Here is a 24,269-nt window from a genome sequence, read left to right on the forward strand (position 1 = left end):
AACAAACACCATCCACATATTTAAAGTTCGCGCGAAATTCATTCATAGCATCTGGAAATATGGAGGTTTTAGAATAATCACAAAATAGGCTTACCCATCCCTGATGTTTAAGAATTTCCATGAATTCCTCAAGATTAGTCTCACACCAAGTCTGATTTACAGCAAAAGCTTTAACCAAATTCGCTTCATCCGCCGAAAGGACCCGGGTTGGGGTTATTTCCCCCTTAGAACAAGCCACGTTCTTTTTTGACTTCACAACCACCCCACCACCCGACCGCCGCTGCCTTTTCGCGGGTCGGTGGTGGGTCTGCTCTTTCGACAAAACGGAGGGGGAGGGTGGGCTGGGCGGAGAGATAAGGTTGGTGGGTGGTGCTGTCGCGAGTTGGGCGGGTTGTGGGGCAAGATCCGTCGCGAGATGGGGTGTTGGTGGGTTCGCGACCGGGTCGAGTGGGGGAGGGGGAATCGCGACTTGGGCGGTTGTGAGGGAGGTCGCGAACAGGTTTTGGTTGTGTGGGAGTTTGTCGGAGGTCGTGGTGGGGGCGTCGTCGATGGAGGTGTCGGACGGCTGAGAGGGATGGGAGCCGCCGTCGGTGGTTGTTGTGGATGAAGGAAGAGTGTCGTGGTTGGGTTTTAGGGCGAGGGAGGCGTGCGGAGGAGCAGCTTTTGGGATGTCGGTGGTCGGTCGGTCGGCCGGGTTGGGTCCGGTCGCCGACTTGCCGCCGTCGTGTTCTTGTACTCGGCCGCCACCCATGGTGGTTAGATTTTCAGATTTTGAATTTTGAAAATCTAGGGTTTTTGGTGATGGAATTTGGGGATTTTTGTTTTGTTGGATTTGTTGTGGAATGGGTGAGATATCCATAGGAGTAGGGGATTGAGATTTTCTTTTTCGTTTCAGATTTGTGTTTAAGCTTGTTCTCACCATTGTTGGAGATGGTGGAGAAGATGAAGGAAGATGGAGAGGAGGAGTGTAGATGATCAAGGCTTGTTCCTTTGATGTTTTCTGTGTTTGAGGTGGGCTAGGGTATGATAGATCCATAGGAGTGGGTGTGAGTTCCATTAGCTTTAAAATTTGGAAAAGATAAAATTTTGGTGGAATAATAAAAAGTTTATGGATATATTTATAAGAAAAAAAATTAATTTGTGGAAAAATAAAATTTGTGGAAAAATTAAATAAGATGAGTAAATAAAAATTTGTAACAGAAGATAACCATGATCCTCCTAAATTAGTGGAACTTTGTGAATTACGTATCTCATATTACTGACTAATTAAATACACATTTTTAATTCGAAATTTTTAGTTGTTCCTCAACGATGGTAAACTTCAGTTATGCTTTACGCACATGTATTTATAATGGTATACAGTAGTAATGTATAAATCTAAAAGAGTCATACCTCATGAGGATCTGTCAGCTTCCTTATCTTATTTTGATCATCCCGAGTTCCATTCTCATTTTCTCATGCTTCTCTCTGCTTAAAGGTTTAGTCATAATATCTGCAATTTGATTCTCAGTTTGACAAAAGTCCAACTTGATTAAACCTTTTTCAACATTATCCTTAAGAAAGTGATGCCTAATATGAATATGCTTAACCCGGGAATGATGTACCGGATCCTTAGAAATGCAGATTGCGCTAGTGTTATCACAGTAAATAGGAACACAATCATATATGATCCCAAAATCCCTTAACTGTTGCTTTATCCACAGTATTTGAGAGCAACATGCAGCAGCTGCTACATATTCAGCTTCTGCTGTGGATAAAGCAACGGTATTCTGTTTCTTGGAACCCCAAGAAACCATGCAAGATCCTAGGAATTGAACCATACCTGATGTGCTTTTTCGGTTTACTAAATCACCTGCATAATCTGCATCTGCATATCCTTTTAAATCGAAAGTTCCACTTCTTGGATAGAACAGACATAGATCGTCTGTTCCTTTGAGGTATCTGAATATCCTCTTTACTGCAGTCATGTGGGACTCCTTTGGGTTTGATTGAAATCTTGCACACAACCCAACACTGAATGATATGTCTGGTCTGCTTGCGGTTAGGTATAGCAGAGATCCAATCATTCCTCTGTACGTCGTTTGATTCACACTTTTTCCTGTGGGATCCTCATCTAGTCTTGTGGCTGTTCCCATGGGAGTGTGATTTGTTTTCACTGAATCTAGCTCGTACTTTTTGAGGAGTTCCTTCACATATTTTTGTTGGTGGATCATGATTCCTTCCTTAGTTTGTTTGATTTGCAAACCAAGAAAGAAATTGAGTTCCCCCATCATACTCATTTCAAACTCACTGCACATTAAATTAGCAAAATCCTTGCACAAATTTTCGTTAGTAGCACCAAATAATATATCATCGACATAAATTTGTACAACTAATAAGTCAGATCCTTTTGATTTTAAAAATAGAGTTTTATCGATTCTTCCACGTTTAAAATCATTTTGTAAAAGAAACTTTGATAATCTCTCGTACCACGATCTAGGAGCTTGCTTTAACCCATAAAGAGCTTTATCAAGCTTATAGATGTGGTTCGGAAATTTTGGATTCTCAAAACCAGGTGGTTGTTCCACATAGACGTCTTCCTCAAGAAAACCATTTAAGAAAGCACATTTGACGTCCATCTGATACAACTTGAATCCCATAAAGGCTGCAAAAGCAATTAGAATACGAATAGCTTCTAATCTAGCAACAGGAGCAAAGGTTTCTTCGAAATCAATACCTTCCTGTTGGTTGTAGCCCTTGACTACTAACCTTGCCTTGTTCCTGATGATTGTAGTATGTTCATCGAGCTTGTTCCTGAACACCCACTTTAGTCCTATGACTTTCTGATTCTTTGGTTTGGGTTCCAGATGCCATACCTTGTTCCTTTGGAACTCATTTAACTCATCTTGCATGGCAGTGATCCAATCAGCATCTTCCAAAGCTTCGGTGTGGTTCCTTGGCTCGATTGTGGAGAGGAACGCATGAAAAGCACAGAAGTTCCTTAGTTGAGACCTTGTTTGAGTTCCTTTCCTAATATCACTGATGATCAGATCCATTGGGTGAGAACTTTGATGTTTCCAGGGCTTAGGTTGAAATTGTGCCACTGGAACATCTAAGGTCTCCTCAGTTCCTTCTGTTTCCTGAGATCCTTGTTCCTCTGCCTCAGAGGTCTCTTGATCTTCTTCTGGTTCCTCAGAATCATCATCTTCTGGTTCCTCAGGATTTGCATTTTCTGGTTCCTCATGATCAACATTTTCTGGTTCCTCAGGATCAGGGGTTCTTCTTCCAGGAACTCCTTGGTTAGTAGCAGTTTCTTGTGTTTGTGGATCTGCTATTCCATTTTGCTTTCTTCCAGGAGAGATTTCCTCATCATAATCTGTAAAACGAGTTAATCCAATTTCGAAATCTTCCTGTTCCTGAATCTCATCAACATTGTTAGCTTCATCAAATATTATATGTACACTCTCTTCAATACACATTGACCTTTTATTATAAACTCTATATGCTTTACTGTTTAAGGCGTATCCTAGGAACACGGCCTCATCACTTCTTTCATCGAATTTCCCTAAGTTCCTTTTGCCATTGTTGTGAACAAAGCATTTACACCCAAAGGCTCTAAAGTAAGAGATATTGGGTTTGTTTCCTTTTAATAACTCATAGGGAGTCTTGTTTAAAATGGCCCTGATCATTACTCTATTAACAATATAGCAAGCTGTGTTTACTGCTTCAGCCCAGAAGTTCCTTGGTAAGGAACTGGCAATTAACATGGTTCTAGCCATGTCTTCCAAGGTTCTATTTTTTCTTTCAACGACTCCATTTTGTTGTGGAGTCCTAGGTGCAGAAAAGTTGTGATCCATACCTTGTTCCTTGCAGTATTCATCAAACTTGTGATTCTCGAATTCAGTTCCATGATCTGACCTTATATGTATTAGCTGACGTCCTGTGGATCTTTGTATTCTCTTAGCAAAAGCGACAAATTCATTAAACGTTTCATCTTTACTTGCTAAGAAAATAACCCAGGTATATCGAGAAAAATCGTCAACAATAACCAAGACATAGCGTTTTCCACTTCTACTTTGAATTCTCATAGGTCCACACAAATCCATATGGATGAGTTCCAATGGTTTGGTTGTGCTAACCATTTTCTTAGGCTTGAAAGAGCTCCTGACATGTTTTCCTTTGGCACATGCTTCACAAACTTTGTCTTTAAGGAACTTGATGGAAGGTAAACCTCTCACTAGTTCCTTTGATCTCAGTTTGTCAAGCAATGAAAAGCTAGCATGTCCGAATCTCTTGTGCCATAGAAGTGGATCCTCCTCAATAACACTAAGACAAGTTAAGTTGTTCCTTGGAACTTTGTTGAGATCCACAGTGTATGTGTTCCCTTTGCGAGTTCCTTCCAAAATAACTTCCTTACTGTTATTGTTAATAATTCGACAACTTTCTGAAGTAAAGCTTACCGAGTTTCCTTTGTCACAGAATTGTGAAATACTAAGCAGACTGTGCATTAAACCTTCTACCAGGAACACATTATCAATTGAATGGGAACTTGACCTTCCTACTTTTCCAATGGCGATGATTTCACCTTTCTTGTTGTCTCCAAAGGTCACAGTTCCTCCGTTGTAGGCCTCTAGTGAGAGAAATTTGGTTTTATCTCCTGTCATGTGCTTGGAACACCCGCTATCAAGATACCACGAGTTGTTCCCCCTCACTAGGACCTGCAATATTATCAATTGTTAGATACAGGAACTCGGGTTTCCTCGAGTTCCTTTTCTACTAAGGGATCATCTTTTTTAATCCATATCTTCTTGACAATGTTCTGGTTTTTATTGAACAGTTCCTTCTTTTTGGAACACTCAGTCACAACATGATCACCAGTACCACAAAAGGAACAAACCTTGACATTAGGCAGTTCCACATAATTTTTCTTTTTACCATTGTTCCTTTTATAGTAAAAACCTAGGCCTTCAGTTCTCTTAGATTGAGCCTTCTCAATCCACTTAGGCGTGATTCTAGGAGATTGTTTATGTGCATTTACTAAGGCTAGTTCCTTGGTTAATTTCTCCTTTTGTTCCTTTACTGTGACCAACTCACTGTTTAAGTTTTCCAAATCAACGTTAAAGACCCCCATGCTAATCTCAGTGGACTTGCTAGGATCTAGGCTTAAATTAAACAGTTTATATTGACTGAGTTCCACTTTGAGAAGAATGTTTTCATTTTTGACTCTCTCAAAGGAGTTTTGAAGAGCAGTGTTTCTATCAAGCAAGTCAAAGAACCTACCCTGTACATCAGATCTAACATTATTAAGGTAGGTCATGTGTCCCTTGGTGAGTTCCAAGGCTTTGTCACTTTGAGCCTTTATTACATTGAGCTTTTTAAAGTTATCTAGAGTTTCTATCAATAATTCCACTAACTTATTTTTAGACAGAGATTGAAGAGTTGAGGAACTTACTTCTTTTGATGGATCTTGGGTTGTTCCATCAATCTTTGCCATAAGACAAAGGTTTGCTGTTTCTTCATTTGGTTGATCCTCATCTTCTTCCGAGTCAGTAGCATCTCCCCAAGCTGCGATCATAGCCTTCTTGAAGTTGGGTTTGGCAAAGGTTGATTTGTTGAATCTTTCCTTGGACAGATCCTTTCCCTTGCCTTTCCCTTTTTCATTTTCCCACTGAGGGCAGTCTTTGATTAGATGGTCTGATTCTCCGCACTTGAAACATCCTTGGTCAGGCTTGGAACCGCTTGGTTTTCTCATTGAGTTCCTTCCTCTTAGATTTCCAGGTTTAGAGTTCCTGTAAAATCTTTTCATTCTTCTGACCAACATGGCAGCTTCTTCTTCATCAGGATCCGAGTCCTCCTGTTCCTCAGCCTTAAGAGCAAGGCCTCGATTCTTGGGATTCTCAGGAACAGCTGCTCCTAGATGTAATTCATGCGTCATCAAGGATCCCGCCAATTGTTCAATGTTGAATTTGGTGAAATCCTTTGTTTCGAACAATGCCGTGACCTTGGTTCTCCATCTATCATCCTGTGGCATGCTCCTTAGGATCTTCCTAACCTGTTCATCAGAGGGAATATTTCTTCCAAGAGAAACTAGTTCATTAGTGATATTAGTGAAACGAGTAAACATTTCCTGTATTGTTTCTCTTGGTTGCATTTCAAAACGTTCATACTTAGACATTAATAAATCAATTTTTGAACGTTTGACCTCATTAGTTCCTTCATGAGTTATTTGAAGGAGATCCCAGATTTGCTTTGCGCTCTTGCACCCCATAACTCTGTTATGTTCATGAGGTCCAAGGCCGCAATGCAAGATTTTCACAGCCATTGCGTTGATTTCGAATTTCTCAAAATCTTCCTTAGTAAAATCAGACATGGGTTTAGGAACTACCTCATTTTGAGCATTGGTCATTGTTACCTCGAAATCGCCGACTTCTATGACTCGCCAGACTTGATAATTCTCTGCCTTGATGTAGATCTCCATCCTGTTCTTCCAGTAGGTGTAGAATTTTCCGTTGAACATTGGAGGTCTTTGAGTGGAATAACCTTCCTCGAGTTTCTCGTAAGCGTTCATACTTTCCAGGAACTTTTTCTCAACAGGGTTTCCTGTATTTTTGTGAGATCCTGCTCTGATACCAACTGATAGTTCAGTAGGAACACTTGACAAGAGGGGGGGTGAATTGTTTCTTGGGAACTTGGGTAAGTTTCTTGCGGAATTTAAACAGTAAAAAGACTGAGAATAATGAGCGAAGAAAGATATAAAATGGAGGAACTTTCTTGACCCTAATCAAGAAGAACCTCACTACTCTTTTGTATTAATGTAATAACTCTATTATACACTCTCTAACTCGAGTTCCTCTCGAACACGAGTTCCCCACAGCAATCCCCTTTGATTACTGTGCTCCTCTTTCTCTCTCTGACTTAACTCTAAGTCGCTCCTTTTCTCTTTGACTTAACTCTAAGTCGCTCTGTTTCTCTTTGACTTAACTCTAAGTCAATTAAGGATCACTCAACCCTTAAACCCAAAATACAATTTGATATAAAACTCTAGTACGTAATAAAGCTCAAAGCAATAAGGAACTCAAGGGACACTCTTTTGAAAACTGATTCTCTTTTAAAACGTTTAAGCTCTTAAAATATATTTTGCAAAGATCAGTTGTGTGTTTTGAAAAGCTAAAACTCTTCTCCTTTTATAGGAGAGTTTTACTTAGGGTTTGGTACCCATGTTTCCCTCAACCACCCACTAACAGTTACTGCTCAGTAACATGGGCATAGTTGGAGAGAAACAAGGGAGACCAAATCAAAACTCTAAATGTACGTTGAACAGAAGTACGTGGGGAGAGTTTCAAGGAACGTGGAAAAACTTTTACTTGAGAAACAAGGAGAGTAAATGAGAATCCTATGTTTCATTTATTAATTAAATACATTTTATTTATTAAAAAGATTTTCCAAGTTAAAACTCTTTTATAATTACAGTTAACATATTTCATTTAAAACGTACCAAAATACTTAGGTTCCTTTCGTTCCAAATTACGTATAAACAATATTAAATACTTACATAAATCCTAAACATAAACTCATATGTTGTAGTCTTCATGTTGCACCTTTAGAAGCTTCACTCGAAGACTTCCCAATTTGTTCCTTCTCTGGAACATCGAGGATCCACATAATATATGAGGATCTCGCCTTAGGAACTCGCCTAAGGATCTCGCCTTGCTTAATGATTATTTCTTCAATGTAGTGTCTGACATGGATCAATTACTTGCTTATATTCCACGTTGCTTAGTTTATCCAACTCAGGATCTCCTTAACTTAGCATTATCCCTCTAAGGATCTCGGAACCTATTATGCAACATAACTTAACCAATTGTTAGGAGTTTGCTTTGTCATCATCAAAACTTTAGGGTCAACAAAATGGTCTACCCATTTGGCAACTAGTAGCTAGTATGGGCTGATTTTCATACGGCTGACCCACACACGGGCGTACTAAAGGTTGATGAGTTGTAGTTGGTTTTCGCAGTTAGCCCATAAATGACGGGTGTTGAGGACTTGAGGTCAACAACGAAGCTCACTGGGATCGATGAGGGGTGTTCTTCCATAAATGTCGGCTACTAAACATTTTTATGTATTGGTAGAACAAGTGATTCTAGGGTGAAACAAAAGCTAGGCTAAAAAGGGTGGTGGAAGGTATAAAGATTAACGTGAAAAGGAGGAGAGCAGAATGAGCCATTTGATTTGAGTTTCAGGAGTATGAAAAGCAAGTGTCAAGTCAAGAAATATATATTAGGTGGACTTTAAACTATGGAGTATTTAAGAGTTGGTTTATATTTCGATAATAGAGATACTATTCTCTAAATACAAAAAAGTACATGGTTACCAAAAAAATGAACATCAGGAGTGCGGATTATCAGGTGTTCAGATGATCTTGGGTAGCATATTTTATACGTGCAAAGGTGCAAAAGAGGTGCAGGATATTGTATAGTCACTATATTCAATATTTTATTTATTATTATTAGGGTTGAAACTCATGCAAGTACGCTGTAAAATCACTATATTCAATAAATATTTTATACGATAACGTAAAACAACTATAGTTTCTTTTAAAGAGATGAAAATAATCAAATTATCCTGTATGTACTAACTAGTAACTACATACATCTACGCTACCATGAACTATATAAAATGATTGGAACTGATTATTAGTAATGTTTTCCCCTTCTTTGATGTATGTTAAAGATTACACTTGAAAGGTCTGTTTGCTTTTATCTTCATTCAAATGGATGTGAGTGAAAAGTTACTTTTAATAGGTGTTGAGGTTTTGGTTTTGAGGATGAAGGTGAAGCTTGGCTGAAAAGGGTGGAGGAAGAGAGTGAAGATAATGTCAACATGAGGCGAGCAAAACGTGATCATGATGATAAATGTTGTGATGCAGGCATGAAGTCCATTTTTCCAGGCTGTAGCAAAGATTAAAGAAGCTTATTCTATCTGGTAATTACATGACTTAATGATATTACAAAGAAGAAAAATATGTACTCCATAGTAATATTTTTATCGAGTATGTTCATGTACATAACAGTGATATCTTACCATTGATAATTTGATATGTAGTTCAGGTAGACTATACCGGAGGACGAGATACAAACATGATTCAGCTTCATGGGATATGAATTGATGGTAAGATCTGATCTCTCTGTAATCATTTAGTCCCCGTTGTTACAATACTGAAATATTTTCTGATGAGCATGGATAATATTAATGAAGATGTGTGGTAAAAAAACCAGCAGTCGAGAAAACAACTGTAAACATTGTTCTTGAAGCTTATTTCTTGTGCTGTTTTGGGGTAACTATATCTGGTCATCTTATGCGTTTAACAGATCATATTAATCATGAAGCAAAATGACGATTAATTTTTTAATTTACTATGCTTAACAATTGCCTAGTTGATTTGTTTGACTCGTGGTTTTGGCTGTCTGAGATGTGTGTCCAAATATCTGTTGCTTAACTTCTGAGTCTGCTACATGTTTTTGTTTTTGTTTGCAATTACCATTGGGCATTGGTACTATTGAATGTAATCAACTAGTTGGGGGGCGGGCCCTAGGGCCAGGGTTTCACCTTTTGGAAAAACTACTGGCAGATCTACTGACTGCCTTTTATTTCAGAATTAAACTGTTGTCTATGACCGGGAACGTGGTTATTTTCGGAGGCATTACAGAGTAGTTGTGAATTTGAAGTTTGAGCAATGAGTCCGGAGTCCGCTAAGTGGGCCACCGAAGCCCAACACTGAGTTGCCTAGATCGAATTTGAGTGGAATATCCTGCATTTGGTATATCCCGATGTTGATATTAGCTCTGTATTCATTTTTACCATTTACAAAAGCCAGGCATAACACTCCGGGTTTGGCCTCCACCATGGAGTTCAGCCCAAAAATGGACCAAACTGCACCCTGGCCCTCCAGCTCGAGATCGATGCTGGGAACACTCGGGCCCAATAGAGTCGATTTGAAATGTTTTGACTCGTAGCAAAGCCCAAAGGGTGCTACAGCCTTCGCTTTTGGCACGTTAGAGAGTTGCTTAGAGAAAAATGAAGTAATGGCCTTGTATGTGGATCCTTCTATAACGGTGTAAGGCAACAAAGTGTTGAATGTGGTTCCGCCACCGGAACCCGTATCCTTTACTGATAGCAGAGTAGTGTTTAGGCCAGGGATAGGCTTTTGGTTGATTTTAATGGACTTGACGTTGATGTAGTATTCATCAAATGGGCTTATGGTCAACGGCGTGTATTGGAGACTCTTTGATATGTCGATTCCTGGTAGGAAACTGTAAGGCCCATCTGACCCGAAGAAAATGACCCCGTCAGCAGTGGAGGTAGATGGGATGCACATAGTGAAAATGGGCTTAAACCCAAGTCTAGAGGCAAGCACATTTTGTAATGCAATGGGAGCATGGGCCAGGCCAGCTACCCCTTGTACACCTTTGGGTAACCGCGATTCAACGAGGTCGGATGGCGCGCAGGTGAAGAGGTAGTCTGGTATACGGACCAATGGTCCGGGATTGTAACCATTGGTTGAACTTAAAGCGATGACATCCTGAGCTAGCTCACCGACGGTGCTTTGGTGGGTCACCGGATTCTCTAATGAATAACCACATGTATTAGTATGACAAAATGGTCTAGCACCTTGGCAACTAGTAAAGCAATAGCGAGTATCGGCTATTTTACATTGGACTGAATCACACTTGGGCTGGCTAAAGGTTGATGAGTTGTAGTTGGTTTCGCAATTAGCCCAAACATGGCGGGTGTTTAGGTCAATGAGGAAGCCCACGGGGATAAGGGGGGTTCGTCCGTAAATGTTGGCTACTAAAAGTTTAGTAGCAGCATCTTGGTGTATTGGTAAAACAAGTGGTGAAGCAGAAGCTTGGCTAAAAAGGGTGGTGGAAGAGAAGAATGAAAGTAATGTGAAAAAGAGGAGAGCAACATGAGCCATTTGGATTTGATTTGATTGTTTAGGAGTATGATTGTTTGAAGAAACATAACTTGTTGATAAGGTATATATAATGAAACATTGATGTGCATGAGTTTCTTTTTAAATCATATATTAATCCCTTAGTTACTCCTGGTTGGAATCTTTTAAGATATTAATCCAAATGAAATTTAATACTCTACCAAAAAACTCTACCGACAAATAAAAGTATATTTCAAAACATAAGTACATGTAGAGTTTTGTTTGATTTGTTTTCTCAATATCAACTTTCTTTTATATATTCTATTATGTTTTACTCTCTTCGTTCCCATGTATTTAATATGTTTTAAGGAAATTTGGTGAAATATTACCTTTAAGTATGGTGGTTTTGTGAATTGCTACTTTTTGCGCAATTAATTTACTTGGTATTTTATTGTGTGATGGTTGGTAGTGGTGTTTTTAATTATTATTATAGTTGGTGGATAGTGAAGTACTCCGTATTTTATTATTGTTAGTCGGTAGTTTGGTTTTTTATTATTATTTTAGTTGGTATTAAGGTGTTTTTTCTTTTCATTTTATTTTATTATAAGCCAGTAAAATGTGAGTTCAAGCTAAAGCGTCAATACCTTATAAGGAAAGTAAGAGAAGAGTGTAAATAAATGAGGACGGTTTTATATAAAAAGACAGTCAAGTAATTAGGGTGATTTTATTTCAAATCTGGATGTGAATTTTTAAATAAGTCTCATGCAAGACTCTTACAATAGAGTGGGGAGAAACTCAATGTAGATTGTAGAGGGAAGGTGGGTTATTAATTGCAAACTCCAATTAAGACTCCATTTGATGGGCCATTTGAGTGAGTTTATCTTTTTTTTTTTTTTTTTGACATTAGCTAATAGAACTAGAACTTAAAACATAGTACTAAACGAAAGAAATTAATACACATTATTTTAAAGAAATTCAGTTGAGTTTGTAGTAAATGCAGGGATAAATTGCAAAAGTAAAGAGAGTCTTAAAATTATTGAAAAATTGATTTGACAAAGTTTAGAATTTAGGGTTGAGCTTGAGGGATAAATTAAGCTTGGGTCATTGCAGATATTTTTATGTTCAAATGTTGAATCAGGAATAAAAAACATTAAAAGATAAGGTAAAAAATTAGATGTCATATTTTCACGTGTCTTTGTTTTAGTATTATTATTAAGGCTGGTGATGTGTTGATTGATTGGGGGTTTGCAAGTGCAAATAGATTATTGTAAAGTTTGGAAGTTCCAAAATGTTTCAGCAATAATACTCCCACCGTCTTTTAGGGTATTTCATTTTGTTTGTTATATGGAAGAATCTTTCTATTTATAAACTTATTATAGTGTTATTTTTTGTCCCCACTCTTAATTTTAATTGGTCAACTTTTTCAACTGATTAAATTTATTTACCATTTCCCAAGTATGTTAAGTTAGCAATCTTTGTGCTTTTTCATTATTGGTTCATTTTGATAAATAAAACAATCTTATTGGTTATTATAGTGATTAATGGATTGAGGTTTTATTTGGGTTAATTTTTTTAATAAAAAAGAAAAGAATCTCTATTATACATTAATAAACGTGCAAAAGTCCAAACGTAACGAACAAAATGAAACTGAGGGAGTAATATTTTCTAATCACATTGCTTTCTGTACTCTTAATATCTTATGCTAATATACACGAAGCACTATGCTATCTCATTGCTTTATGTACTCTTATACTTAAAAATGTTAAGATGCTCTAAATAATAAAGAGTAGTATTATCAAATATATATGGAGATCTTGGGTATCATATTACATTATTACGGGACATATTACACGTACTCATTACGTGGAAAAGAAAATAATAACTACCCTAATAATTCAATTATCTCTACTTGTATTAAATTTTTTTCTTATTATTAGGATTAACCGAAATCTGAAGTTGGTTTTACTTAGGTGTGCAAACGAGTCAACCCGAGCTGAGTTACTACTCTGTTTATGTTTGTGTCCATTTTAATTTAGGCGAGTTCGAGTCTGAGCCCGAGTTTGAGTTTTCAACCAAGCTTAAAAATATGTCCAACCTCGGTTCGTTTAAGAGATTTTGTGTTCATAAACTGTTCGTGAATTATAATCAAATCGAGTTCATAAACGAGCTTTTTATAAATGATCGATCTTTGCGCTTTAGAGTTTAACTTGTTTAATTTGAAAATATACTTTGGAATATGTACTACTTTAGAAATTTATATTCAATTTTTTTACAAAAAGATTCCATTGTATATTTTTCGGGTATGAAAAGTCAAAATATGATCTTTACCTATAATAAACAATTATGTACGAGAAATTTGATTATGAACATGAATAGACGAGGTTGTTCATGAACGTAAATAAATCAAGTTACGTTGTTCATGAACTAAATAGCATATGCATGTTCATGTTCAAGCTCGTTTGTTAAACGAGCATCAAAAGTTGTTCAAACTTGACTCATTTATTAAATAAATGAACATGAACGTGCTTTAGCTGAGCCCAAGCATTGATTAAGAGTCTCTCAACTCATTTACACCTCTAATTTTACTAAAGATTACTTTTTCTTTTATAGTCAAATTTGTTCATTAATAAAACATGACACATACAAAAGATATAAATCTAGAAAGGGTGATGATAAAGGTCGCAAGTTGCGACAACATTTAGTTGTCGCAATCTTACGTGTCGCAGTTTAATTGGTACATATAGGCGACACGTAGGCTATAAGTCATAATAATATTTTTACTATCAATGCAATATTTTTACTATGAAAATATGTAAATAAGGAAATAAATTAGAATATTAAGATTTTCCTAGTTTTTTTTGAAACATTTAAAGTAGGATATATAAATTAAATATTTTATTTTCCAATTAAAATAATGACACATAAGCATGTCATGTCATCATTGTGACACGGCTTAAAGGTCGCATGTTGCGACCTTTATCATTTTCGATAAATCTAACCCATTCAAACATAATATATATCGAAAATACATTTGTTGATCGGGGATTTGGAAAATAAGTATATTAAAATAAATGACAAGTACCGTGTGAGAGGAGAGAATGAATTTATTACAATGAGTGCCTAAAACCTATTTATAGTAAAGGAAATACAATTCGCAACCCTAATTGATGTCGCCAATTCTTCAATTGAATTGCTACAGAGATACTCCCTCCTTCGATCATGACAACTCGAATGTAGTATCAGGACGTACGTGATTGTCGCTTAGTTCATTATAGCATGTGCTTGTGGACCATTTGTTCCATTGTTTATCCTCTTCCTCCTTCCTCTATAATTGTTGCCTCGTTGCTCACATTATTACTAATGAGTAATGATGTGTTTTACGTTTGAAGAGGTTTGATTCGACTTCTTCGGTCTTCCATAACTGTTAAATTTCTAAGAATATGAAATGGGTCAGGGACTCAGGGCAACCTAGAAGGAGAATTAGGTCTACTTATAAGTCTGATATAGGTTTTACATTAAAATCAATTGTTAATATAATAGTGAAAGTAACTCCACAATCTTATAATGTGGTATTTTCTCTCATATTTCTTCAACGTGACAATAGCCCACCTTCTACATGATTACGTACACATCCAAGTTTTGCCACGTAATAACTTGAATAAATAAGGATATTTTATCTCAAAACTAGTGCATCATTAGTGTAATTTTTTTTATCGATAATGTTAAATAAACATAGGTTAATCTACCCCCTAGTATTTTCGTTTTAACTACTTTAGCTGTTATTTGATGATTGCCGTATTTAAGACAACAATCAACTTCCAATTTGTTAAATTTAATCATGCAAACAAGCAGGACTGAACTTACTTGATAAGTGTTGTACTTTAGATCCTAGAAAGTATACGTCTCAATTCCTACCAAGTAAGTGTTTACTGTTTAGAGGTAAGTTTCTCTCATCTCCCCCCTACTCCTAAGTACTTCACCCGTTTTAAAATAGTTACGGTATTTTTTTTGCACTATTCACTAATCTACTTTGTATATTTTGTGAAAACTAATTTTTTATAATTTTTACTTATCGATAATTAAAGATATTAACACCCAAAAAAAAAATTAAAAGTATAATCTATTCAAATTATCATTGACACACGTAAAAATAAAAAGGTTTAAACTTGCAATTAAAAAGAAATGGAGCGGTACTTGGCTTGCAATAAATACGAGTAGGATTTACACGAGCCCATTAACTAGGAATGGAAACCAAGCAGGGCACGTGAAAATTTCCCCTACCCACGCTATCCACTTCTATTTGGAATATGTGGCACTTCTAATAAGAATTCCGAAAATCAGTGGCGGATCCAGAATAACATAGCTGTGGGTGCAAAATATTTTTTCTTTATCTTAGTGAGTGCAAATTGACAAATTGTATAAAAAAAATTACAAAATTTCTGATTTTATAGTAAAATTTTCCAAAAATCTACATTCTAAGTGGCATACAAATTTTCCAAAATTTTCTTGAACATTGGCTCCGTCCCTGTCGAAAATGATACACGTCATTATTATTTCCGAAAAAGGGTGTATGACATACAAATGTTACACTTGACTCATAGACAAAAAATGTACTGGCATTTATTTTAGAATCAAACTTTTGCTTATGATCCTGAACATGCTTGTTTTGGAGGAAGTGATTTTAATATTTTATATTTTATAACATAGAAAACTGTTAATATCACGGTAAATGTAGATATGCTAAAATCACTTTTTGGTGTGTGAAAATCACTTCACTTGTTTTGGATGCAAGATTTATGCAGAAGTCTTGAAGTCGAAGTTTGAGCAATGAGTCCGAACTCCACTAAGTGGGCCACCAAAGCCCAACACTTGCTTTCCTATATCAAATTTGAGTGGAATATCCTGCATTTGGTATGTACCAATGTTGACATTAGCTCTGTACTCATTCTTACCATTCACAAATGCCAGACATAGCACTCCGGGTCGGGCCTCAACCATGGAGTTCAACCCAAAAATGGACCAAACTGCATCCTTACCCTCCATCTCGAGATCGATACTGGGTACTCCAGGGCCCAATCGGGTTGATGAGAAATGTTTGGACTCGTAGCAAAGCCCAAAAGGTGCAACAGGCTTCACTGTTGGCACCTTAGAGAGCTGCTTAGCGAAAAATGAAGTAATGGCCTTAAATGTGGATTCCTCTAAAATGGTGTAAGGCAACATGGTATTGAATGTGGTTCCGCCACCGGAACCCGTATCCTTTACCGATAGCAAAGTAACGTTTAGGCCGGGAACGGGCTTTTGGTTAATCTTAATGGACTTAACATTGACGTAATATTCATCAAATGGGCTTATGGTTAAGGGTGTGTATTTGAGACTTTTTGATACGTCGATGCCCGGTAGGAAACTGTAAGGCCCGTCTGACCCGAAGAAAATGACCCCATCAGCAGAGGAAGTAGATGGGATACACATAGTGAAAATACGCTTAATACCAAGTCTAGAGGCAAGCACATTTTGTAGCGCGATGGGAGCATGGGCCAGCCCAGCTACTCCTCGAACGCCTTTGGGGAAGCTTGTTTCACCAAAGTTGGCTGGGGCACAGGTGAATAAATAGTCACGTACACGGACCAACGGGCCGGGTTTGTACCCGTTGGTCGAACGAATAGCGATGACATCTTGAGCTAACTCACCCACAGTGGCTTGGTGGGTCACTGGATTCTCCAATGCATACCCACATGTATTAGTATGGCAAAATGCTCTAGCACCTTGGCAATTGGTAAAGCAATAGCGAGTATTGGCTATTTTGCATTGGACTGAATCACATTTGGGCTGACTAAAGGTTGTTGAGTTGTATTTGGTCTCGCAAAAAGCCCAAACGTGGCGAGAGTTAAGGTCCACGATGAAGCCCACCGGGATAAGGGGGGTTCTTCCGTAAATATTGGCTACTATAAGGTTAGTAGTGGGATCTTTACGGATTGGTACAACTAAAGGTTTAGGGGGAGAAGAAGAAGCTTGGCTAAAAACGGTAGTGGAAAAGAGTGAAAATATTGTGAAAAAGAGGAGAGCAAACTCAGCCATTTGATTTGATTTGATTTGATTTGATTTGAGTTTTAGAAGTATGATTGTATGAAGAAACATAAGTGTATATATAATGCAAGATTAGTGCGCGTTAAAGATTAAATAAAACAAAGAATCATACTTCCTTCAAAAAAAAAATAAAAAAAAAATCATACATGATAGATAAGATATGAATTTCTAGCCATTTTCTTCACGTGTTTTTTTTTGGGAGTATTATTAAATATCAAGGCTAGTGATAAGAGTGGCTTTTGCAAGTTGCAAGTGGTATGTGATTATTGTAAACGCGTAAGTCCCAAAAAGTTTGACCAATCATAATTTTTCATTGTTAGGTAATTGTTGGTGTAGTTAAATTTGACACATCAAATTTCTAGTTATAAGTTTATCACTAGTTGGTTATAATACCTTATAGGCTTGTAGCTCCTTATAAACATTTTATTTAATATTATACTCCTTCTGCTCCTAAATATTTTTCCCATTTTTCTTTGGCACATATGCTAATGCACATTTTACATCATTAATATATCTAGTTACGTGTTATTAAAAATTATAAATTTTTATATTTTTAAAGTACTTATTGAGACGAATCAAACAAAATCACACATGACTGTCTTTTTTCTTATATATTGAACGTAATTCATAAGATTCCCTTCAACTGTGAATAGTATCAGGATTCTAAATGGGAAAAACATTTAGATTCGGAGGGAGTAACATGTTATTTAATACTCCGTATACGAAGTATATTTTTATTTAATTTACCTTTTTTTAATTTTGGTGTCAATGGTTGGTTACCCGCTAATACGTTTTAACCTTTTATAACCAGATCTTTTCTTATAACCACTAGAGTTACTCTTATCATTTGTTCTCTTTGCGTGATGTGATAATATAGCTTTTTTCATTAATCACAAAGATAATACTCCCCCCGTCACTTAATACTCGCACCGCTTTTCTTTTCGGGTCGTCCCTTAATACTTGCACCGTTTTTATAAATGGAAATTTATATCAATATTATATTATTTCTTACACTTACTTACTAACCCAACATACACCCTTATTTCCTACAAAAAATCATTTAAAAATTCACACCCCCACTCACCACCTCTTACACATTTTCCACTAACTATATTATAAAAAATACCTCACTATCAACTAACACCCATTAAATTAATAAGTCAATTCAAATGTCTTAAGCTCCACACCGGTTAAACCGGTGCGAGTATTAAGGGACAGAGGGAGTACAATTAGAACTTTAGAAGGCCCTTCTGTAATACTTCCTTCATTCTTATTTATATGACACAATAGAGTTTTGGACATTATTCACACAACCTCATTTGACTTCCTTTTTGTGGTTTATACTTAAGTAAATAATAGTCGTGTGGGGTCTTGTTAGATTTGTCTCAATAAATATTTTTTAAATATAATTTTTTGAAATTTTTCTTATCCAAAAAATAAAGATATTAGTGTTTGAAATCGTGCATTGATAAACGTAAATAAGTTGTGTTATTTAAATAATAGCAGAGGAAGTATGGGTTAATCGAAAAGAGGTGCAGGCTATTACAACTTTACGAGTACCAATGCTAAAACTAAAATCAAAAGGGCAGGCTATTACGAGTCAATGCTAAAATTAATATTTATGCGGAGTATTTGAGATGGTATGGTCGGTATTGAAGAATACGGAGTATCGAATATTGAGATCTTGGGTTGCATAATACACGCTGTCACGTGCAAAAGTGGTGGAGACGTGGAGCATGTTTTTTTTCTTTACGAACCAAAAAAAAAACTACAAATATATTTAATTATTATTATAAATCAGATGCTAACAAAGTTAAATATTTTACAAAAAGTCAGTGGGAAGCCGAGATACAATTTGGGCCCAACTCCTTTGACAATAGCAAAACATATCCTGGTGAAAATATGAGCAGCAGTGCGTTATTATTTGACAGAGATAATTAAATACTCTCCCCGTCTTTTTTTGTTCGACTTTTTGCACGTTTATTCACGACTATCTAATGTGTATTGAAATTCCTATATTTTTTTAAATTTGAACGAGGAAAGTTACGTTTATTCATAATATTTTCACTTATGTCAAAATGATGATATTGGGAAAATAAGAAAAATTGAATGTCCCAGTAGAAAAGTGTGAAAGATTAAATGAGGTGATAATATAAAAGGAAATGTAAATAACATTTTGAGACACCAAAAACGGAAACGTAAAGAACAAAAAGAGACGTAGGTTGTAGGATTTAATATCTAAGGATATTTGATGTATGATAGACTTCTATTCATATTAGTATTCTTAATCATATTAGGAATTATAGGGTCCAAATCCTCCGTTCCACTCTTGTGTCCCATTCCATGTACCACTTAATTTTATTGGTCCACAACATTAAATTATAATAATTTATTATTATTATTTTAATTAAGAAATTGTAATTTAATGAGGTAGACCAATAGAATCAAGTGGTACATATAATGGGACACAAGAGTGGGACAGAGGATTCGAACCCGAAATTATATTGTAATCTCAATATATTTGATCAATAGAATACTCTCCTATTCACGGAGTTTCACGATATCTAATATGATATCACAACTTAGATTGTAGATTTAGGTTCCAAATTTATTTATTTACGATCTTGGAAATAATACGAAATCACTTTTTGTTCGCTTCCGCATAATTTTTTGGTTCAAGGCCTTTAATTCCTTGCGTATGCTTTTCCACCACTTTTCCCATATTATTAATTCTTGCAGTGTAGTATTGTTTGCATAAGGACAAATTCAACCGCATAGTTAATTACGTAGCACTATGGCCAAAGACGATGACTCTCGAGTCCTGACATCTGTTTCGACACCCGACACTCTCGGTGAACAATATTAAGAACGATATTCCTTTAATTTTTAAGCGTAAAAATGTCCAATTTTCAAATTAGGTCGAATTATTCGAGCGTCACGCTCATGCTTTTAACGTCCTTGATCACATAGATCCTACCATCCCGCGTCCTACTAATGTTTCTGAGCCTATGTGGAAGTGACTCGACTCAATTGTGAAACAATGTATTTATGGAACAATATCTACAGACCTTCTCTAGACAGTTCTTTGCAGAGGAGATTCGGCGCAACACATCTGGAATAAAATCAAGGCGATTTTTCAAGATAATAAACCTACCAGGGCTTTATATCTTGAAAATCAGTTCAATTCTCTCCATTTAAATAATTTTTCTGACATTAATTCTTATTGTTTACAATTAAAAACTATAAGTGATCAATTGGCTAACATTGACCAACCCGTGTCAAAATGGTTTTTCGCCTTGTTGTAGGTTTGGTTGATACATATTATGATATTGTGGCTACTATGATTCAACAAACGGATCCCCTCCTGATTATTTAGAATGCCCAGTCTCGCCTACTTCTCGAGCAAGGCCGTCGTGCGAATGATCAAGGAGGCCAAGCCGCAACATTTGCCGTACAACATCAACCACCTCCTCCCCCCCACAGCCAGGAGGCCAGCCCGACCGAGGCAGTGGAGGCGGCAGAGGCCGTGGTCGTGGCTAGGGGTGAGCAAAATGTTAGGGTACCCTGAATCGGAATCGGAACCTGTTAGGAACCTGTTGTGCAGGTTCTGGTTCCGGGTAACAAAATTGAGAACCTTCTGCAATAGGTTTAGGTTCCGGTTCTCAACTTTTCGGAACGGGTACCTTGTTGGGTACCCTGGACACACTAATTCAACTATGAAATACTCAAAATAAGGGATAATGCCATATAAAAATGCTTCATATGCCCAAAATACAAAATAATTCAAGCTAATTTTTAGAAATATAAATATAGAAGTACAATTTAAGTCCAAACTATAAAAAATAAAGCCCAAACCATAAAGGATCGTTTTTTTTCAATAATTTATTTAAATTTTAAAAAAGACAGGGTACCCTGAATCGGTATCCTTCACGCCCCAACTTGCCCATCTAAACCATAAATAGTCCAGTACCTTTCTCTTTGGGCGAATATACCCCAACCAACCCACAATTGCGGTATACCCCACCTCCCCTCCGTGGTACTCCAGCAATTCGCCCAACCAGACCTCCCCCACCCTCGCCACGTGTCACCTGTAGTCAGCATGGTATTTTTAAACCCAACCCCAAATATGGCTTGACCATCTCCCCAACCAGCCCCACTCTCACCCGTTAGCCCATTCCTAAGAATCATAAATTAGCTTTGACTGATCGAAATTGGAATGCGGCGACACAAGATGAATATGGTGCTTTAATTAATACATGGACATGGGATTTGGTGTCTAAGAATACGGGGTTGAATATTGTTAATTGCATGTGGATATTTTCTCATAAAGAAAAGATAAAGGTGACCTTCTACGACATAAAGCTAGACTTGTTTGTGATGACAGGTCGCAGGAAAAGGGAGTCGATTGTGAATTGTGATGAGACATTCATCCCGTGGTGAAACCGACTAGTATTCGTACAGTTTTGGGCTTGGCTATGGCCAGAAAATGGTCTATTCATCAACTAGATGTAAAAAAAATCTTTCCATCATGGTGACTTACAGGAGACTGTTTACATGCACCAACCTCCAAGATTCGTTGACAAACGGGTCCCTAATTATGTGTGCTTACTGCGTAAGGCTCTTTATGGTCTTAAATAGGCTTCTCGTGTATGGTACCAACGGTTTGCACATTTTCTTTTACAGATGGGTTTTGTCATTGCAAAGAGTGACACATTTTTGTTTACTTTTAAGCATGGTGATGATATGGCTTATCTATTACTTTATGTTGACGATATTATTTTATGCACATCATCTGATGCTTTGCGTGACAAATTGATCTCCCATTTGAAAACAGAATTCCCAATGTCTGATTTGGGGCCCCTAAATTACTCTTGGGGAATTTATGTCTCCCGAAATCTTTCTTATATGATTCTCTCTCAGAAAAAATATGCACATGAAATTTTGGAACGTGCAGGCATGGGGACTTATAAGCCTGTTGCCACTCCTGTTGTCACTAAAATGCAAAGCTTAGTGCAGATTCAGGTCCTCCTGTGGCGGACTCAACTTAGTACCACAGTCTGGGAAGTGCTCTACAGTACCTTACATTTACTCGCCCTGACATTGCATATGCGGTGCACCAGGTGTGTCTTTTTATGCATGATCCACGGGAGCATCATTTGTATGCATTAAAGGCATCCTACGTTACATTCAGGGCACCATTGATCACGGATTACATTTATATCTTACATTTACTTTGCGCTTGATTACTTATACAGTTATACTGATGCAGATTGGGGTGGGTGTCCTGATACTCGCCGTTCGACTTCAGGATATTGTTGTTTCTTAGGAGACAATCTTATTTCTTAGTCTTCTAAGCGTCAACCTACTCTTTCTAGATCAAGTGCACATGCATAATATAGAGGCATCACAAACGTCGTTGCTGAGGCATGTTGGTTGCGTAACCTTCTTCTAGAATTACATTACCCTCTACGTCAGGCCACCATTGTTTATTGTGATAATGTCAGTGCTATTTATTTATCCAGCAACCCCGTACAACATCAACGCACCAAACATGTGGAGATGGACATCCATTTTGTTAGTGAGAAAGTAGCGCTATCTGTTTTGAAACAGTTGCACCGCTTTGACTTTCACGTTTTCCAACACACACCTTTAACCATTAATATCTATTCGTAAAAATAATATTTTTTTGATAATTTGAAAAGTGGACATCGAGACTAATCCAACAATTTTTTATATGATAACATTTATTTTTTATATGTGTAAAAAGAGAGTAAAAGTTAATATGTGAATAGTGCATAAAGTGAAAGTGGTGCAACTATTTCCAAACAGAGTAAGTATTATTTTAAATCGCAAGCAAACATTAGTCGTTCACACTTTAGTATCTACTTTATACAACATTTAATGGTTCTACAAGTAATATTTAGGGTCCGCTAGGTTGTATATGATTGTATCACCTATCTCACGCTCTACTTTATTCACATTATTTTCACTTATCTAAAAAAATAAGTTGAAATAAATTAATATAACATATGATAAGTTATAGGCAAATTTTCCAAAAAGAACCTTTTATAACTCAAATTTTGCGAGAAAGGACCTTATATAATTTTTTTTGTGAAAACACACCTTAAAGTTTTTTTTTTGCGAGAAAGGACCTAAGGGAAGTTTCCGGCATTGACTGAGCTTTTCCGGCCATTAACTTGCACGTGAGCAGCACGTGTGGCTTACGTTGGCTAAAGACACTGATTTTCCCGACTCTTGAATTTTCAAACTTGATTTTATTTCGGTTTTTTTTTTCAACTTTAGTTTTAAAGCTTAGAATTTTGGAGGAAAATTGGGTGTGATTAGCAAAATAAAGCCACACGTGCTTCTCACGTGTAAGTCAATAGCCAAAAAAGCTCAGTCAATGCCGGAAATTTACTTTTGGTTGTCTTTCGCAAAAAGAAATTATATTAATGTGTGATTTGACAAAAAAAAAATTATATAAGGTCCTTTCTCGCAAAAAATTTTACATTAAGGTGTTTTTTGACAAAAAAAGTTATATAAGGTCCTTTCTCGCAAAATTTGGATTATAAAAGGTCCTTTTTAACAAATTTGCCTAAGTTATAATATAAGTTAAAGAAAAGTAAGGACTAAAATAAGTCTTTAAATTAGATAAATTAAGATAAATTAGGGAAGATAAGGAATAGAACACAACCTTATTTGGCCCTTAATGTGTTTCCTCTTTCGATTCAAAAGTTATAATTGTGTGGTCGCGAACTCACATTGACTGCAACACTAGTATATTGTTTGTTTTGGATTTAGTTTGCACGGATTTAGTTTGGACACATCCCAAACCTTTAAAATGCATGAACTCAAAACACTATGCTTAACAATAGTGTATTGAGTCACATTTGGGTGAAATTCACTATTCATAAGGAAAGTTTTTATTTTCCTTCCCTTTGAAGGCTCTATTAGCCTTGCTCAATCAACCAAGGTTCGATTCTTGGTTCTTGCATATTTCCAAATTTTTTTGCTATCCCTTTTCTCCTTTCCTTTCTTTCTTCTGATCCACCTCCTGGATCATTTTCAATTTCTAACCTAAGCTCCACTCTCCTCTCACCTCCGCCCCCTCTCCTCAAATCAAACTCCACAACGAGCCACCAAATTCCGATCTTCCCACCACCATTCATGTGCCGTTCGTTACAGACTCAACCAGGTGGTGGCGGTGCTGTGTTCGAGCTGAATCTTTTCTTCGACGGCGGATTTTTTTCCGGTCGGAACACCAGGACGCAAC

General features: G+C 36.8%; 3 protein-coding genes across 3 annotated transcripts; 1 reads left to right on the top strand and 2 right to left on the bottom strand.

The window, feature by feature from the left end:
- Positions 1 to 9,679: 9,679 nt before the first annotated feature.
- Positions 9,680 to 10,954, bottom strand: LOC110784917 (gamma conglutin 1-like). Its single transcript, XM_021989361.2, has one exon. The coding sequence runs from the start codon at positions 10,952 to 10,954 to the stop codon at positions 9,680 to 9,682; it is 1,275 nt and encodes a 424-aa protein (XP_021845053.2).
- A 4,752-nt stretch (positions 10,955 to 15,706) lies between these two features.
- Positions 15,707 to 16,987, bottom strand: LOC110784936 (gamma conglutin 1-like). Its single transcript, XM_021989374.2, has one exon. It carries the CDS (start codon positions 16,985 to 16,987, stop codon positions 15,707 to 15,709), a length of 1,281 nt encoding a protein of 426 aa, XP_021845066.2.
- A 4,692-nt stretch (positions 16,988 to 21,679) lies between these two features.
- Positions 21,680 to 22,342, top strand: LOC110784895 (uncharacterized mitochondrial protein AtMg00810-like). The gene is made up of 2 exons (XM_021989343.2): positions 21,680 to 22,116; positions 22,252 to 22,342. The coding sequence occupies exons 1-2, from the start codon at positions 21,680 to 21,682 to the stop codon at positions 22,340 to 22,342; spliced, it is 528 nt and encodes a 175-aa protein (XP_021845035.2).
- The last annotated feature ends 1,927 nt before the right edge of the window (positions 22,343 to 24,269 follow it).

The sequence above is a fragment of the Spinacia oleracea genome, chromosome 6 (assembly GCF_020520425.1).
Source record: "Spinacia oleracea cultivar Varoflay chromosome 6, BTI_SOV_V1, whole genome shotgun sequence".
Classification (NCBI taxonomy): Eukaryota; Viridiplantae; Streptophyta; class Magnoliopsida; order Caryophyllales; family Amaranthaceae; genus Spinacia; species Spinacia oleracea.

Bases quoted from the DNA above. Each gene is read 5' to 3' on its own strand.
- LOC110784917 (XM_021989361.2), bottom strand. From the start codon at position 10,954: ATGGCTCATGTTGCTCTCCTCTTTTTCACATTACTTTCATTCTTCTCT.
- LOC110784936 (XM_021989374.2), bottom strand. From the start codon at position 16,987: ATGGCTGAGTTTGCTCTCCTCTTTTTCACAATATTTTCACTCTTTTCC.
- LOC110784895 (XM_021989343.2), top strand. From the start codon at position 21,680: ATGGGTTTTGTCATTGCAAAGAGTGACACATTTTTGTTTACTTTTAAG. The intron at 22,117-22,251 runs GTGTGTCTTTTT...TTACTTATACAG, and splicing joins TTGCATATGCGGTGCACCAG to TTATACTGATGCAGATTGGG.